Genomic DNA, 16,618 nt, shown 5'->3' on the forward strand with positions numbered 1-16,618 from the left:
TCAAAGAGAGCAGGGGAGAAAACTAACTCTTTAAATGGAGGATATGTCTCTTTGACAATCTCTATTTGTTTCATTTAATCGTGAGCCATGATATGGATGGAAAAACGTGGAACCTCAGAGGACTAAATACAAAAAAGGTTGGGCTTTCTTGCAAGTATCAACTATGTTTTTCTACTCAGCCAGGTGACTTGAATTCTTTTTTTAATTCAATATTTTCTGTAGAAAACCTCCAGACTGTGGAGAAGTGCAACACTGCCCCCAAGCGGAATGACTGCAAAGTTACATCAGGTTGCGTGTTATTACTAAACAATAAATATACACATTCGTCCAGATAGGTGTTTTTCCTTTTTTGAGCCACGGCACAAAAATATTGGAGAAATCTTGCAGCACACCACTAACCAAATTGTTACAAATAACACATGTTTAATTACAATATAATGTTAATTTAACCCTTTTTAAAAACGTCACCACCACCTCTCACGTGCATCACTAAATCTATTGGAGGAACGAGGCAATCAGCTACGTGTTGCCACACGGACGAATATTACATTGCTCTGCCAGTCTTTACACCACGGACACTCGACAATGACATAATATTTGCAGAAAATGGTTAATAAATGTCCTTTTTTTTAAGTGTACATATGCCTCCAAAATGTACATACTGATGGTTAGTTCATTAAAATCAGATAATCCACGATAATGTAACATATATTGCATGTTTATCTTCTTATATATTACAATTAGGTCTGTCAAATTATGAAAGAAATTAAACAGAAAATTTTAATTTTCTGTTAAGTTCACACATTAACCGTGTTATTATGAGCAATGAGGGGTTGCGTTCCATGACACTGTAGTTTATTTCACATGTTTTGAGCATAACTTTCTGGAATTTCCGAGTGTATTTAAATGCAGCAAATCGTACTTCCGCATTTGCGACTGCGAAGAATATCTACTTATTGTTTTCTTTCTATTTATCTTTATTTAGACCACACGCATAATAAAAATAATAGAATAATGGTGAGGAAGGGACTGGAGACTGGACTGGTTTTTATACATTATTGCATATAACCCCCAAAAACACATTATGGCAAAACACGCAAAAATGCTAAGTGTTATGAACACAACAAGGCTTCTATGCTGTTAAACTGTAATAATAATTTTTCTGTGCAACAATAATCATCAAAATGAAGACAATGTTAAATCAGTCGCACTTCTGTGACGTCTAAGCCATACTGCCCCCTTCAGGCTAGACATAACTTCTCCAATTGGAGATAAGTACACGCATTTAACGCATTTATGCAAGCTAATGTGTCCAAACAAACTATTCAAAGCCAGTCTGACTGCTTCGACCTCAGACAGACGAACAGACGGAGGTGTGACTGTGAGAAGCGTCTTCAGTTCCTTCGGGTCACACTTCATCACCTCTGTGCAGGTGTCACTGCTCACACCAACCGCCTCGGTCACAAAGTTCACCAGATCATGCCGCCACCCTCCCTCCCCAGATACACATAAATTGATTGTCAGTCATAATTACATGATTTCAACCTGATCCAAAATGTATTTCTACGTTTAAAAAAGAGGGAGGGAAACTTCAGCTTTCGATAGAAATCCGCTTCCAAAAAGTCTGATACGCAGGCAAACAGACCATGCGTAAAAATACAAACACAGAGATGATGTACAAATATTGGGGACTACGACTGGGGGCAACCAGGGGGCAATGCATGGTGGTCATATAGTGGCACATGCACCAGCCCATGCATGGAGGCAAAACAAGAGCCAGGGTAGAGAGGTGTGGGGGGCAGTAGGTGTCTGTTCACCCTTAAAGGTGTGCCTCCCTGACACCTTACTAATTCACACCCACCCCTGAGAAAGGCCAGCATGTGCCGCAAGGGTTAAAACTGTGCTCTGAGTTCACCCATTGTGTCAATGTCACGCTAAGGAGACCAATCTTTTGAATTAAACTACAATTGCTGATTAAATGCTGCCATTAAAACCTAGTTTGTTTACATTATGGTATTTTGGTGTTGTTGTTTTTTTACATGGAAACACATCCAAACCAAACCCAAAGTTACTGAAACTGATGGTTTCACAGTTTACAGTTAATAACTAGCAGTGTCCAAATTCCAGCAAGTGGTTTTTGGGCCTGCAGCTCATTTGTTTTCTGGCTTGACGTATTCGAAACCCCAAAAAAATTCAAAATTATCAAAAAATAAAAACAAAAAGCTGGATAGGTTTGAGAGTCAGACTGGAACAACAATTTTGATGACTTTTGACTTGACTTGACAAAATCATACAAGACTCTCAATCCGACTTGGACTTCAATTGACCCGTAGACTTGAGTCTTTCAAGCTTATAACTTGGGACTTGATGTGACTTGCCTTGTTGTGACTTGATTTGACTTGGACTTGCACGCTTTTACTTGAGATTTAAGATCTGAGACTGACAGTACAAACCTTTGCTATACACCAAAACGTTACTTCTTTGTGTGTATAAGCCACAGCCAACGTTAGTTACGTCTGTTGTCATGATAGCAATTTGACAAAGTTTAGCTGTGCTGTCATTGAATGCGTGGATTATAGTGTGAGTATGTGAGCTGGTGACATATAACAGCTTTAATGACGGAAAAGTCACTTTAGTAGCTTATTTCTGCACAGGTAATGTGTTCAATCAAGTCACATGACATACCGGCGTATTACATTCTTTGTAATAACATTATACAATAGCAAAGAAACGTGTCCTGTTATTAATTAAACCATGTCTTTAATTCCCTGTGTTTCTGAGTCATGTTCCAACACTGAATTGACTACCGTATTACGTCTCAAAACATGCAAGTGCATTAAAAGGGCTGAAAGTTCATCAGGCAGGGCATCGGGTCTTGGTTTTATATTTAACTGCAGAGGTGGGCACATTTCACACCCAAGTAGGTGACACCGCTGATAGCATCAAGTCTGACACCCGGTCCTGGGAAAGTTCCAGGCAGAGCAGACTTGAGTTGAAGAGGTTATCAGAGCATCATTAAACTGCATTCAAACATTCTGTTTGGTGCAGGGAATGAAAGCGTTGCATTTATTTCTAAATACTAGATTGCTCAGTTTGCTAATAAATTAATGCAAGTTTAATTAAAAATATCCAGTATAAATTCACACACTTGAAATATATTCATCAAAGTGTCTATAAGACACTTGTTTGTTAGTTAGTGTCTATAAGACACTTTTTTTTTGTGGTAATAATTTAGTCCTTACACTAGTAGGGTCATGAGTTCAGTGGCAACGGTGCATTCAGGGGCCACAGAGTCTCTCAACAAAGGTGTGTAGAGTTGGCACCCTCTGAAACACGTACCGTGGATCCTGGGAATTCCCACGGCACAGCTCTGGATGCCTGGAGAGTTCAGGTCATGAGAATAATATATTATTATATACTATTGAATTTTTAACTGTTACTATAAGTGTGTGTACTATAAGCTTTATGGCAGCTAATATCTGAAACATCTGTACACACATCTGTTTTGAAGCGCATTTTAATGCTAAGAATCCTGTCTGTGAAGTTACCATGGCAACTCTCTACATTACTTGGCTATAATATTGTTGGACCAGCCAGAACACCTCTCATGTTGATAACTGTGCCTTTAGTATAGAACTTTGCCATGATGACAAAATGCCCTAAAATGCCCTTTCCAACTCTACAGGGAAGAAAATCATCGCAATATATATTATGATTTACACCATAAATATTAGTTCTACATTCATTTTATCGACATTTAATTGCTTAAAGAGTGTTAAAATGTTAACATACTAACACCTAGCATAATAGTGCTAAATGTCTGCATGAGTGTTTACCTCTGAAAATGCTAAATGCTAGAAATGTTACTATAATTATGTTAGCATGCCAACATGCTAATGTTAGAATGAAAACACCTGGCATGATAGCGGTAAATTCCTGTTTAAATTTATATTAATGACTAACATGGCAAAGTTAGCATGTAATATAATAGTGTCTACTTGTGAAAATGGTTTGAAATGCTACCATGCTAATATTATCATGCTACAACCTAGCAAAAAAGTGCTAAGTGTTCATTTAAGTGTCTACCCATGACAACGGCTAAAAATGCTACTATACAATGTAATGCTAGCATGCCAACACCGAGCATGATAGTGGCAAATGTCTGCTTAAGTTTATATTCATGACTAACATGGCAACATTAGCATGCTAACACCTAGCATGATAGCGGTAAATGTCCGCTTAAGTTTATATTCATGACTAACATGGCAATGTACCAAGCTAACCATGCAACCATAATAGTGTCTACCTATGAAAATTGATATAATGCTACTATGCTAATATTAGCATGCTAGAACCTAGCATGATAGGGCTAAGTGTTCATTTAAGTGTCTATCCATGACAACGGCTAAAAATGCTACTATACTAATGTTAGCATGCTATCAATGCTAACACCTGATATAATAGCACGATGTACAGTGGAGTTAAATGCACAAATGTTGAAAATGGTCCTACTGGATATGCTTATTTGTACTTATTGTGCATTTTAAAAATAACATGTAACGTTTACAGAAAGGGAATTTTGTGTTTCATGAAACAAATAATAGAAACAGCTCTCAGTGTGACGCACTTTAGCCCCATCTTGAAGCCTTCTCCTGTTTGTCACGCACTTTGGCACACCTCAGGCGACATGGCTCAGGAAGGAAATGGTGCGTTTACGACCTGGCACTTATTTGGTGGGAAAATAGCTGCTTCAGTAGAAAGCAATGGACTGCAGACTGTACCTTTAATTACATTTTTTCATGCATACACAGCTTGTAATACAAAAAAGTCGAGAGAAAAAACAGATTAATTGAACGTATTTTATTGCAAAGTCGCCCAAAATACGAAAGAGGTAGAAACGTCGAAAAAATAACTTAAATGCATGATAGACTTTTTGTTGGGTTTAAAAAAAACGACATAGGAACTATTTACAGTTATTTACAGCAATAAATATAAAAATATATTAAGGCATTATGCAGGTTTGTGGAAATATTTCAGTTCTGTTGCTTCTCCATCTCCATCTCCTCCTCATAATCATCATCATAGTCATCCTCCTCTTCCTCGCTGTCTTCCTCACTGCTGGAGGAGTCGTCAAAGGGGCAGATGGTCGCTTGGACCGGGTAGTTCCGGAGGAGCATCTCTGCTTCTCGGTACAGGTAGTCGAAGCATTTGGTTTTGGGCCAGTACAACCTTTAGAAAGTAAAGAAAAATAATATTTAATACAAAAAAAGAGAACATGCATTATAATTAATAGAATACTTTACGGTCAAATATAGCAGAAGTAAATAAACTTACTTGACCGGGTGAACGAACATGGCTGGTTTGGGTGAAGCAGGAGCCTAAAAGTTAAACATGTAAATGAATTAGACAAACATCCAGCGTGTTACAGTTGAGGATGAAGTTACAAGTGAAACGAAAGTGAAATTTACCGTGAGTGTGGTAGTTCTCGTTTCGGTTCCTGTCCAAGGTCTCCACAAGTGAGCCTGTTGGTTCGCGTTGTTGTTGCGAGGAGCCAAAAGATTAAATCCACCAATGTCCATGGCTGCGGTAAGTACAGACGTCTTTTCCAGAGGTTCTGTTGCAATGTGATGTCCGATGTCGGATCCTTCTATTTATCAGGGTACAGGGCAGGGCCGAGAGCGCCAAATTGGGCTTTTGACGCTTCTCCATGCGCCACAGTGCGGAGGTGTGAAGTCACACTTGTGCAAACCTCACACCATATGGACCGAACTTTCTACATTTTGGGGATGTGGGGTTGTTTTTAGTTGTTCAAGCCATCATTTCTGAATCAAAACGAAACGAGTATTCGGGCTACGAGTGCATTTTTTGCGCGTTACAATTGCGCAATTTCCCTTCCATTAAAAGCTGCATGATGACTATCTGCTAACCATTTGGGTGGAAGGTGTGAAGACACACGCTTCCCACTTGACAGACCCCCCAGCTGTGCGGGTGATGGAAGGGGGGCGACACGCGTCAGCCTTTGCGTACACAAGCACCAATGCAACAAAAACAACTCATTAATTAGAGCCGCATGAAGTTGCAGCAAAGAAGGAGGGGGTTCCTTAATAGGTCATAAATATTATTTCATGATGGATATATGGCCTAGAGCTGGATAGATCTATAATCTATAGATACACAATGTAGCTGGATTACACTTTCTCTGATTTGAACTTATTTTTCCTTTGGAAATAGTGGAATTAAAAAAGAATCCGTTCCAGAGTCAACCTGTGACTATCAACTTTACAGGACATTTTAAAGTAGAACTTTAACATTCCCAATGATACATGTGTACAAATAATATATCCTTTGCTGATATTCTGTTTCAAACAATAAAACACTACAATAACACAATCATCAAAATGCGTATGTATAATGTAATAAACCATTACTTATCTGAATGATGACTTCTACAGTATAACCATGTAGGCATACAAATATATATACGCAATAACCGTGTCAAAAAAAAGTCATATTCCCACCGCAAGGCATGTTGGGTAGCATTTTGCCGTGTTGCATTTTTGCTACATTGCAAAATGTTGATTCGGTGGTCAAAAAAATTGAACATAACCTTGATATTTAAAGGTTTATTGTTCGTAGTTCATATTGTTGTTGCAGCCAGACTACCCAACATGCCTTGCGGGCACCGTGAGCAATGCATGTTGCAAGAATGGCGTTTTGTTTTATATATAATTTTTTAACCCGTGAGTGGCTCGCGAGTTATTGAAAAAACTTTATTTAACTTTATTAACACCGCACCAATGTTATTCTATTATTACGACAAATTTCCTCGAATTATTACATTTTTTATTGACAAGAAAATGTTTCCTTGTACAATAGAACCTTGGCTAGCGCACGGAGGTGGTGTCTGTGCTCATCTCATAGAGACAATCTGGCGTGTACTTTGAAGAATTACTATATTTGACACATATAATCATATAAGAACACAGATATATATATTTAATTTACTTTTACAATGTTAAAAACCAAATCCTTGTTGATTTCTAATTAAAAGTTGAGTGTTTATATAACATTTTCCCAAATGTACCCACACCACACACACACACACCTCATTAGTCTGTAATGACTTTTTGGATTGATGCAAAGCTGTTGAACAAATAAAAACAAAGTGTAATCTACTGATTTAATTAAGTCCCATTTGGAGTTGAATGGCAGTGTTTTCTTCCACTGCATCAGTAGGGGGCAGTGCAAAGCTACATGCTGGGATAGGAGTTGATTGATAGCTAGATAAGTGTGTGTGTGTGTGTGTGTGTGTGTGTGTGTGTCTCACCTCATTCAGAGTTAATGGCTGCCACATTTGCTAGAGGTCCTGTGGTGAGGACTGTGTGGGTTTAAAGGTGACTCTTCCAACTTGCAGCAGCTATAGACAAGAAAAAAGAAGTCCACAATTCATGTCTTGCATTATTTGTCCAGTGAAATAATCATCATTTCAGCAGCTTTTGTTTATAATATTACAATCTCCTTTATTTTAACATTATTCCCATAACAGGACCACTCATTTCCAAGTATGACCATTTTGTTCATTGAATTGAATTGAATTGACTAGGAGCAGGATGACCTTTTCATGTAAGAAAAAAAACACAAAATTTTTTTGTAGTCATGACTTTATTTGCACAGAATTACAAATTTTTGATACATTTTTCTTGAAACATTTCAACATTTTTTTGTGATTTTATGACTGCAACTTTATTCTAATAATATGACGGCTTTTTTTCTCTCATAATTTTACGAGTACCACTTTTTGCCTTGCAATACAACAAATAAATGTCCAAACATATACTAGTACTTGTTATTTTCTTGTACTGCAACTTTATTTGCGCAGAATTAAGTATTTCTTGTATTTTGTAATATGATATTTATGCAACTTTACATCTGAAATCTTATTATTCTAACAGTACAAATTTTTCTCACAACGTTCCGTCTCTCCTTATCAAATTGTTATACTTGTAAAAAAAAGTTTCAACATTTTCCTTGTAAATGTTTTTGCAACTTTATTCGCATAACATTACAACTCTTCACATAAAATACGATATTTACTCATAGTATATTATGACATCCATTCATTAATTTTCTATGCCGCTTATCCTCATGAGGGTGGCAAGGGGTATGCTGGAGCCTATCCCAGCTGTCTTCAAACAAGAGGCGGGGTACAGCCTGGACTGGTGGCCAGCCAATCACAGGGCACATATAGACAAACAACCATTCACACTCACATAATATGAATAATTCTGAAATAGGTAAGTCATAATTGAGATAAAAAAGTCATGATAAATATGAGATAAAGTCACAATTATAAGATTAAAACTCTGAAATTCTGAAATTGTGAGATACTGTATAACACGACCACCTTTTTGTCTTCGCATTATGACTTTCTTGTCTAACATTATGACTTTATTCACAAATACTGTAGAAAAAATTGGGACTTTTTTATTGCTTTTCAATGTGGCCCAATACTGTTTTGTAGAGCCGCTTGTGAAGGTTAAATTCGAAGGCCAACATCTTAAAAATGCTGTGTCCCCTTGTGGCTTGGCAATGAATGAGTCAGAGTCATGATTATTTTGTGATTTAAATGGGAATAAAAAGAAGCAACCGAAGCTTGATGTTCCTAATATTCAGTACATGTCATCCATTTCTTTTCCTTACGAGCACTGGATGGATGGATACATTTATGGATACATAGACAGACACACAGAGAGCCATTTGGGTGTTAAGACACACATGTCCTCTTGTCACTCCCTGCTGTGGGGATGATGGAAGAAGGAATGGGGTGGGGGGGCGTAATGACATGTTGACATGTGTCGGCTTTGAGGGCGTGGAGGGTGGCTGCGGGGGTCGTATGTAAACATGAGCAGATGCAGAAATGAAAAAGAAATATCATGTTGTTTACAACACACAAATGGGCGCTTGTTCAGCCAATGACGAGCCACGTTCCTCAGAGAAGATTCAAGTTAACAAATGTGCCTCTGCGATCTTTCCAAACACAAAATGGCCTCCTCAAACTGGAGGGAGATGATACCACCGATATCCTGCTGCCATCCAAAGAGTTTTTGTTCCCTGCTCTTATTTGATGCATCCACCGGAGAGATGATGACTGCCTCTAAAAGACTCATGCTCGGGTCGGGCTGCACCACACTGAAGTTCAGAGTGTTACCTTGGAAACCAACTGCATAGGAAGGAATCCAAGAAAAATGTGTGCAAGGTAGGAAATACTGACCAAGCGGTGAGAGAATGTGTCCTTGTCGCACTAACAAAGTGTCATGTGTATTATTTTCATACCATTCTGTCATAAAAACTCAACCAGCCCATCAAAATGTGACATTGAGGAGATTAATAATATTAATAAGTTATCAGACTGACCCAAATTTAAAACCCCAAACTCTTTTTCATTGACCATTTTTAAGGGGAAAAAAGTAAAAGAGGCTAAAACTTTACCACTTCCACAAGGAATGGAAGGAGACCTTTTTTCACTCTATTGTGTCGGACATGCTATGGCTGACTTGATGAATCCATGCGGTGTTAAGGTGGTGAAGGTAAGTGACAAGAATACTATACATATCATTCATTCATTTTCTACCGCTTATCCTCACGAGGGTCGCGGAGGTGCTGGAGCCTATCCCAGCTGTCTTCAGGCGAGAGGCGGGGTACACCCTGGACTGGTCGCCAGCCAATCACAGGGCACATATAGACAAACAACCATTCACACTCACATTCATACCTATGGACAATTTGGAGTCGCCAATTAACCTAGCATGTTTTTGGAATGTGGGAGGAAACCGGAGTACCCGGAGAAAACCCACGCATGCACGGGGAGAACATGCAAAGTCCACACACTACATATCATTTGTATGTCAATATATTTTGACTAATCATAGACCATAGTCTACCACCAAATAGCAATCTTTTATTACTTTATTAATTTGTGAAAAACAGCGATATAATGAAGGTGTATTAAATATTATGTTGTATATATATATATATATTTATTTAAAGCATTGGAAATATCTGTGCACTCCATTTCGCCATTGCCCTTTAAAATGCATTGCAATTTATCAATTTTACACAAAAGCTAGTAGAGTAACTAGCATAATTACTGTAATCAAACCATTAAGTATGTGTGGGTTGTTGTTTTTTTTACCCTTGAGGAAAAAAAAGTCTCAAAAAGGATGGGTTGCATTTTGGTTGGAGAGATTTGGACATGCATATTAAATGGGTTTCTTTACAAAACGAATAATATCAAAAAAAAAAAGGAATTATGAAAAAAAAATTATGATTGCTGTCTAGTGGTATTAGTCAGAAAATATTGACAGACAAAGATGTATGTAATATTGTGGCCACTGGGTGTCAGTAATGGTCCATCATGAGACATGGCATTAGATTACAGCTCTAAGATGTCCAACATGATACAGTAAGATTGAAAAACAGTTCTCCTCCCAGTCAGTGTGAAAGTGGTGCAAGGTTTTTACTGTCTTTGTCCATCTTCCTACTCCATTTTGAACCCTTTTTAAAGTTTAGAATACAGTCAATTTGGAGGCTAACTAATTAGACTTGTGTCCTCGCAGTGATGCCAAATAACAGAGTTGTCCTCCCAGTCAGTGTGAAAGTGGTAAGTTTTTACCTTCTTCCCACTCTGTTTTAAACCCTTTTTTAAATTTAGAATACAGTCAAATTGGAGGCTAATTAGACTCTTGTGTCCATGCAGTGATGCAGAATAATAGAATTATAGGCAAAGGTGACTATAGGGGTGCTATTTCATGTCTATATGACTCTAATAACTAGTATTTAGAAAAAAGCAGGTTCTCTATGCTCCAACTATGAACATTTTCTATTTAATATTGATTTCTATACTTTGCAAAAAATTAACCAATTAAACACAACAAATGCGGCACGGCGGTCTACTGGTTAGCGCGCAGACCTCACAGCTAGGAGACAGCCAGGGTTCAATTCCACCCTCCGCCATCTCCGTGTGGAGTTTGCATGTTCTCCCCATGCATGCGTGGGTTTTCTCACCGGGTACTCCGGTTTCCTCCCACATTCCAAAAAACATGCTAGGTTAATTGGCCACTCCAAATTGTCCATAGGTATGAATGTGAGTGTGAATGGTTGTTTGTCTATATGTGCCCTGTGATTGGCTGGCGACCAGTCCAGGGTGTACCCCGCCTCTCGCCCGAAGACAGCTGGGATAGGCTCCAGCACCCCCTGCGACCCTCGTGAGGAAAAAGCGGTAGAAAATGAATGAATGAACACAACAAATGTGGGATGACTCTATGTGAAAATGTTAAATATATATCTTCTTTTTACTGCAAACTACCAGCTGTTACTTCACTGATATTGAAAACAATGTTGCTCACATATCTGGGGACTGCTATGATATGCTCTGATACGTTAAACAGCATTATAGCATACGAAGGTAATTGTCTTTTACACGCCCACATTCAGCGTGGTAGAGCACGCCACTGTGATGGCACCACGATGCACACCGACATGCATCTGCTTCCACGCATCTCACCTGAGCAGGACCAATATCGGATTTGCACGACGTGATTCATTTTCATCTACGGACCTCCTGTTTTGAATGATTTTCACATATAAATGTCAAATATCATCAGCACGGGGAGAATCCCACAAGAGAAGGGTAAGCTTTATGTCCTCCATTTGAGTCTGTTCTTTTTCTGGTTTCGTTCCGTGTCGGTTTCATTTGTTATTAATGACATCTTGTCGGCTGTCTCCAGGCTGGATGACATGAGTTCGCACAACCGGAGCCAAAGCAGTGCGCGGCGCAGCGACTACGTGTGGCAATATGAATATTACGACGAGGAACCCGTCTCTTTTGAGGGACTCAAAGCACACAGATGTGAGGTTTCTGCAATAAATTCACTCATGTTTTCTTCCGAAAACGCACATAATATTAATAAACGTTTGCTTCAGATAACGAACACATCATCTTTACGCACGCGACTACAAGGCAGAGATAGACTTGTTGATATTTTATGCGTTTTTTCTTTCATTGCAGACTCCATAGTAATCGGATTCTGGGTTGGACTTGCAGTGTTTGTTATTTTTATGTTTTTTGTTCTCACACTACTCACAAAGACAGGAGCGCCGCACCAAGAGTGAGTAAAAATTCAATTTCCAACCATATCAACCATTTGCAAACGTTACGACTATTTCCCAACATTTAAATTTGTGGTTAGCTAAATTCGTACATGGGTTTCTGAATTATACATACAGGTTTTAAAACAGTTAAAAATAATACTTGGATTTAGTAGTTTTGTTCATGTGCTATGTTAAAATGAAAACATAACTAAAAATGAAATAAACCAAATTTTAAGCTGAAATATAAAAAAAAAAGTACGAAAAAATGCTAAATCATACCGTATGGACTCTAAAAGTTGAACATACAGTTGGAACGGTTGTTCACTTGTCAGTGTTATTCAGCTTCGAACCGTAGTAAGGGCGACCTGACTTCAGCAGAGAAGGAAATCCCGCGCCGAGGCATTTCACACTGACCCCTTTCCTGGTTCAAAGGTCATGCCAGCTCACGCTAACATAGCTGTCCAAAGCAATGCCTGTAACACTGTGACGCATTTTAATTAGTGTTCTACATTGGCCACTAGGTGTCGGTGTTAGGTGAGACAAGGGCCAGACGTGTTTAGTTTAAATGATCTCTAATAATGACATAATAATCATAATAATAACACAGGCTATTGTTGGTGTCATAACCTATGAGAAGCTAAAACTCAACTCTGAACTTCCGACATCACTTCCTGTCCTCTACACATTCTTTTCAACCACTGTACCGCGGCACACTTCGTGAGAAATCATTAGGTGTGAATTCAGGTGGGAATTATCCAATATCATTTTTTAAAATTAACATTTATTAATCATTTTCTGCAAATATTATGTCATTGTTGAGTGGTGTAAAGACTGGGAGAGCGGGGACATTGAGGCGACTGAACACTTAACTCTCAGTTAAATAGATTCTTTTTGGTACTTTAAGAAAAAGGAAAAAACATGAAGATGTATTGAATGTGATTATTATGGGTAAATTTTTTATTCATAAATGTCGATTTTTTTTTTTAATTACTCCATCCTTCCACACCTTTCATAAGAAACTGCTATTTCTTCTTATCGCTTAAATTTATGGACAAAAAAAGAAGCTGTGGAACTATCAGACACAGTTGGTGTTTTGAACTTAATGGAAACCCCCAGTTGAGTTTTTTTTAATGTTTTTTTATTATTTTATTTTTTCCCTTATTTGTATTTTGCTACTTTATTTGCCTTTTATTTATCGTTTTTCGTATGTATATACTCTTTGTATGTTCATTGTTTGTGTCATACAAACACAAAGGTGACTAAGTGGGTGATATATTAATGTCTACATGGCACTAATAATGTAAAAACCCACAGTTAGATGTTTGTAAACAAGTTTTCTATGCCATAACTACAAACATATAAAATTTAATATTGAATCCTGCCAATTCTTGAACCACTTAACCATAAACCTTAAAACCGTGTACTACTTCAGCTTTCCTTGTTTTCTTGCCAGAAATCCTGACTTTGAGAACATCCATGGTCCACGAAGTGGTCATGTGGACATCACCGGTCCAATAGATGATAGCGACAAAGCCTTTTCTCGTCCATTCCTGCCAGAGTCCTGCCCATATTTCAATTTCTACATCAGCGAGGATGAGGATGGTAAGAGAAGGCAAAAGCCAGATGAGAAGCCGACTGGGGAACAAAAGGCGGGATGTATCACCCCTCATGCCGTGATGGATCAGGAAGATGAAGATGTCGGTCTAGTAGATGAGAGGACAGCAGACAGAGACTGCACGTTCTTGTCTCACTTCAACATCCCAAACTTTATCAACTTTGAGCACAACTCCTCGCTGGGAGAGGATGACCTGCTGTCTGAGCCGCCCCTGACACTAGGCCAGAACAAGCATGAGCCACATAGTGACAGCCACAGACAGTCCATGAAAAGAGCGTGGCCGCCTTCCTTGGAGGACATCACAGGGTCCTGGAAACCTGCTTAACCTCAGAACTTGATGAATTTATTTATTCCAACCACCATCATGTCAATATTTGCTTACAATAGCACCTAGGGGCCATTTTGGATCACAATACAACTATGAATTGGGAAAATAATTTTGAGTATTTAAGTCGGGATTATGAGAATAGACATGCATTAGGGCATGAGTAAATCTACCTTGGAAAAACTGAGCGACACAGTTAAATGGCCAGCAACAGACTTAATTAATATTGATTATTGAAATTTATCAAATCAAAATTCAGCCACAGCAACTCTGTGATTAATCAAAAAATTTAAAGCATTTGACACCACAAGATGAGATATCAGTTATTGTGGGAATGCTATATAAGTTACAATCTTATATAGACAATGTTTTCATGTTATGTGTTAGCATGTTAACAGTAAGCATGTTGGCATTACTAGCATTCTAAAATTAGCATATCAATTTTTTTTGCAGGAGACCTTGCAGGAGGCCATCTCTGTGTGGAGTTTGCATGTTCTCCCCGTGCATGCGTGGGTTTTCTCCGGGTACTCCGGTTTCCTCCCACATTCCAAAAACATGCTAGGTTAATTGGCGACTCCAAATTGTCCATAGGTATGAATGTGAGTGTGAATGGTTGTTTGTCTATATGTGCCCTGTGATTGGCTGGCCACCAGTCCAGGGTGTACCCCGCCTCTTGCCCGAAGACAGCTGGGATAGGCTCCAGCACCCCCACGACCCTCGTGAGAATAAGCGGTAGAAAATGAATGAATAATTTTTTTTTGCTATTTTCAGAAGTATAAACTTACATAGTGGTTTAGGTGTTATCATGCTAACAGTTTGCATGTTAGCCTCGCTGATATGCTAACGTTAGCATGTTAGTATTTTAGACGTTTTTTTCAGGTATTATCTTAAATTGACACTTAACGCTATTATGCTAAGTGTTAACATGCTAACAGTTAGCATGCAAACTATAGCAATTCAGTCTGCTGTCAGTTCATCAGGGTTAGGTTTTGGCATGTTCGCTACAGCATTTCAGTCCGCTGACAGCATATCAGGCTTGAGGCGGGATACGCCGAGTACACCATTGCCAGCATTCACACGAAATTGATCCTAAAATTGCACATTTCTAGTTAATTATAATGTTTTAATGTATACAGAGTGAGTCGTCCTCAAATCCAGCATTGTTATTAACAGTATTAACAGTACATTTGTATTACTTTTTGCCCAAAGTCAACTGTGTTGACCCAAATGAGGATGGATGAAATGGATGGATGGATAGTTATTATAGGCATTAATTTACATGTATACTTTTGCTAATATGTACTATATATTACACCGGCTTGCTAACACAGCCGTGCACCTGTTTTTCCCTCCTGATAAAGTTTGAATAACTATGCTTCCATTCGGTCCTTTGGGAAAACACTTGTACAGAATGCACAGAATAAATTTGACGTTGAGCAGTAATATTTCAGCTTTTCACCGGTGCCCAACATGTTGCAGATGGGATGGGAATGTGTCTTAATAATCTTTTAGTTTTCAATTTGTTAATTGTTGTTATTATGACTAGAATACCTTATGTTCCAAACTCTGCCTTAACACTTATATTTTTCTCATATATACATATTTCAAGTCCATCCCCCTTGCAACAAATGATCAGGTGGTGATTATTATGCAAAGGAACACGGCGCATGTTATTGTCATTGGCTGGCAGGAAGGATGTGCTGGGAATGCTGAATGGTCCATCAACCTTAATTATGGCGGTCTAAAGAGGCTTTCACATGTGACACAGACGAGCCATCTTTAATTATGAAATTCTTGGCATTCCATTTGCATACTCATACCTTTCTCCTCGGCAGACATGTCTCATATGTGGTTGTTCTTGCAAGTAATTAGCATCTTGCTGCTTGCGATGGGGACATAGGACCAGCTGGTAGAACAGCGGCAAATGAAACCTGTTCTCATAAAAGATAAGAACAACAAAATGTAAGTTTATTGTAGTGTCTAGTGAAAGTGAAAAAAGGCGTGAGGATAGCATTGACTGTTTGGATGCGTCACACAGAGGCGCTGAAAAGAAAAACTCCTTCAAGGCTGAATCAGTGCTTTTTATGATGTATTACTGTATATGGGTTCAAGTGGAGAGTATTAGTATTGCATCTTTTCAATAGTTTATGCTGAAGAGTTGAATATAAAAGGCTGCAAATATAATGTATGTTAAAAAAAAGTGGACTTCCGGCAAGGCTAAATGAGAATAAACACCAATACCGGCACTTTCACAGACACCCGTAGTCTGTATACACATGAATCATGATGATTCAGTTCATGTTGCTATTAGGATTGCATTGTTTTGACTTGAGGGACAAAGGGTCACTTATTATCTGATTTTAATTATAGCTTTATTTATATTGCATTATTTTAGACTTTTATAGATAAAACAAATTAATAAATAAAAATAATGAATATAAATTAATAATAATAATACAAATAAAATGTGATTTTTAGCAAATTAAAGTGTAAAACATCTGAAATAATGGTTGATTTTGGAATATATT

At 38.2% G+C, this 16,618-nt stretch overlaps 2 protein-coding genes across 4 annotated transcripts; one reads left to right on the forward strand and one right to left on the reverse strand.

Moving 5' to 3' along the window:
• Window positions 1–4,907: 4,907 nt before the first annotated feature.
• Window positions 4,908–12,565, reverse strand: LOC131107497 (protein ripply2-like). Of its 2 annotated transcripts, none has more exons than XM_058057597.1 (5): window positions 12,430–12,565; window positions 7,328–7,417; window positions 5,469–5,581; window positions 5,335–5,378; window positions 4,908–5,229 (listed from the first exon to the last, which is right to left on the reverse strand). In XM_058057597.1, exons 3-5 carry the CDS (start codon window positions 5,577–5,579, stop codon window positions 5,034–5,036), a joined length of 351 nt encoding a protein of 116 aa, XP_057913580.1. In that variant the 5' UTR covers window positions 5,580–5,581; window positions 7,328–7,417; window positions 12,430–12,565; the 3' UTR covers window positions 4,908–5,033. The 2 variants fall into 2 exon arrangements, with proteins under 2 accessions (XP_057913580.1, XP_057913579.1); XM_058057596.1 differs by having other exon boundaries at window positions 5,469–5,644.
• LOC131107496 (melanocortin-2 receptor accessory protein 2-like) lies at window positions 11,330–15,570 on the forward strand. 2 transcript variants are annotated; one of them, XM_058057595.1, is made up of 4 exons: window positions 11,330–11,689; window positions 11,787–11,908; window positions 12,068–12,167; window positions 13,604–15,570. In XM_058057595.1, the coding sequence occupies exons 2-4, from the start codon at window positions 11,797–11,799 to the stop codon at window positions 14,088–14,090; spliced, it is 699 nt and encodes a 232-aa protein (XP_057913578.1). In that variant the 5' UTR covers window positions 11,330–11,689; window positions 11,787–11,796; the 3' UTR covers window positions 14,091–15,570. The 2 variants fall into 2 exon arrangements, with proteins under 2 accessions (XP_057913578.1, XP_057913577.1); XM_058057594.1 differs by having other exon boundaries at window positions 11,330–11,908.
• The last annotated feature ends 1,048 nt before the right edge of the window (window positions 15,571–16,618 follow it).

This window comes from Doryrhamphus excisus, chromosome 19 (genome assembly GCF_030265055.1).
Source record: "Doryrhamphus excisus isolate RoL2022-K1 chromosome 19, RoL_Dexc_1.0, whole genome shotgun sequence".
NCBI classification, from domain to species: domain Eukaryota; kingdom Metazoa; phylum Chordata; class Actinopteri; order Syngnathiformes; family Syngnathidae; genus Doryrhamphus; species Doryrhamphus excisus.

What these genes read in the sequence shown, in the direction of transcription:
- LOC131107497 (XM_058057597.1), bottom strand. Translation starts at nt 5,579, where the DNA reads ATGGACATTGGTGGATTTAATCTTTTGGCTCCTCGCAACAACAACGCG. An exon ending in CGAGAACTACCACACTCACG is followed by an intron (nt 5,379 to 5,468) that starts GTAAATTTCACT and finishes TTTAACTTTTAG; the next exon opens with GCTCCTGCTTCACCCAAACC. An exon ending in ATGTTCGTTCACCCGGTCAA is followed by an intron (nt 5,230 to 5,334) that starts GTAAGTTTATTT and finishes TACTTTCTAAAG; the next exon opens with GTTGTACTGGCCCAAAACCA.
- LOC131107496 (XM_058057594.1), top strand. Translation starts at nt 11,647, where the DNA reads ATGTCAAATATCATCAGCACGGGGAGAATCCCACAAGAGAAGGGTAAG. An exon ending in GGGACTCAAAGCACACAGAT is followed by an intron (nt 11,909 to 12,067) that starts GTGAGGTTTCTG and finishes CTTTCATTGCAG; the next exon opens with ACTCCATAGTAATCGGATTC. An exon ending in ACAGGAGCGCCGCACCAAGA is followed by an intron (nt 12,168 to 13,603) that starts GTGAGTAAAAAT and finishes TTTTCTTGCCAG; the next exon opens with AAATCCTGACTTTGAGAACA.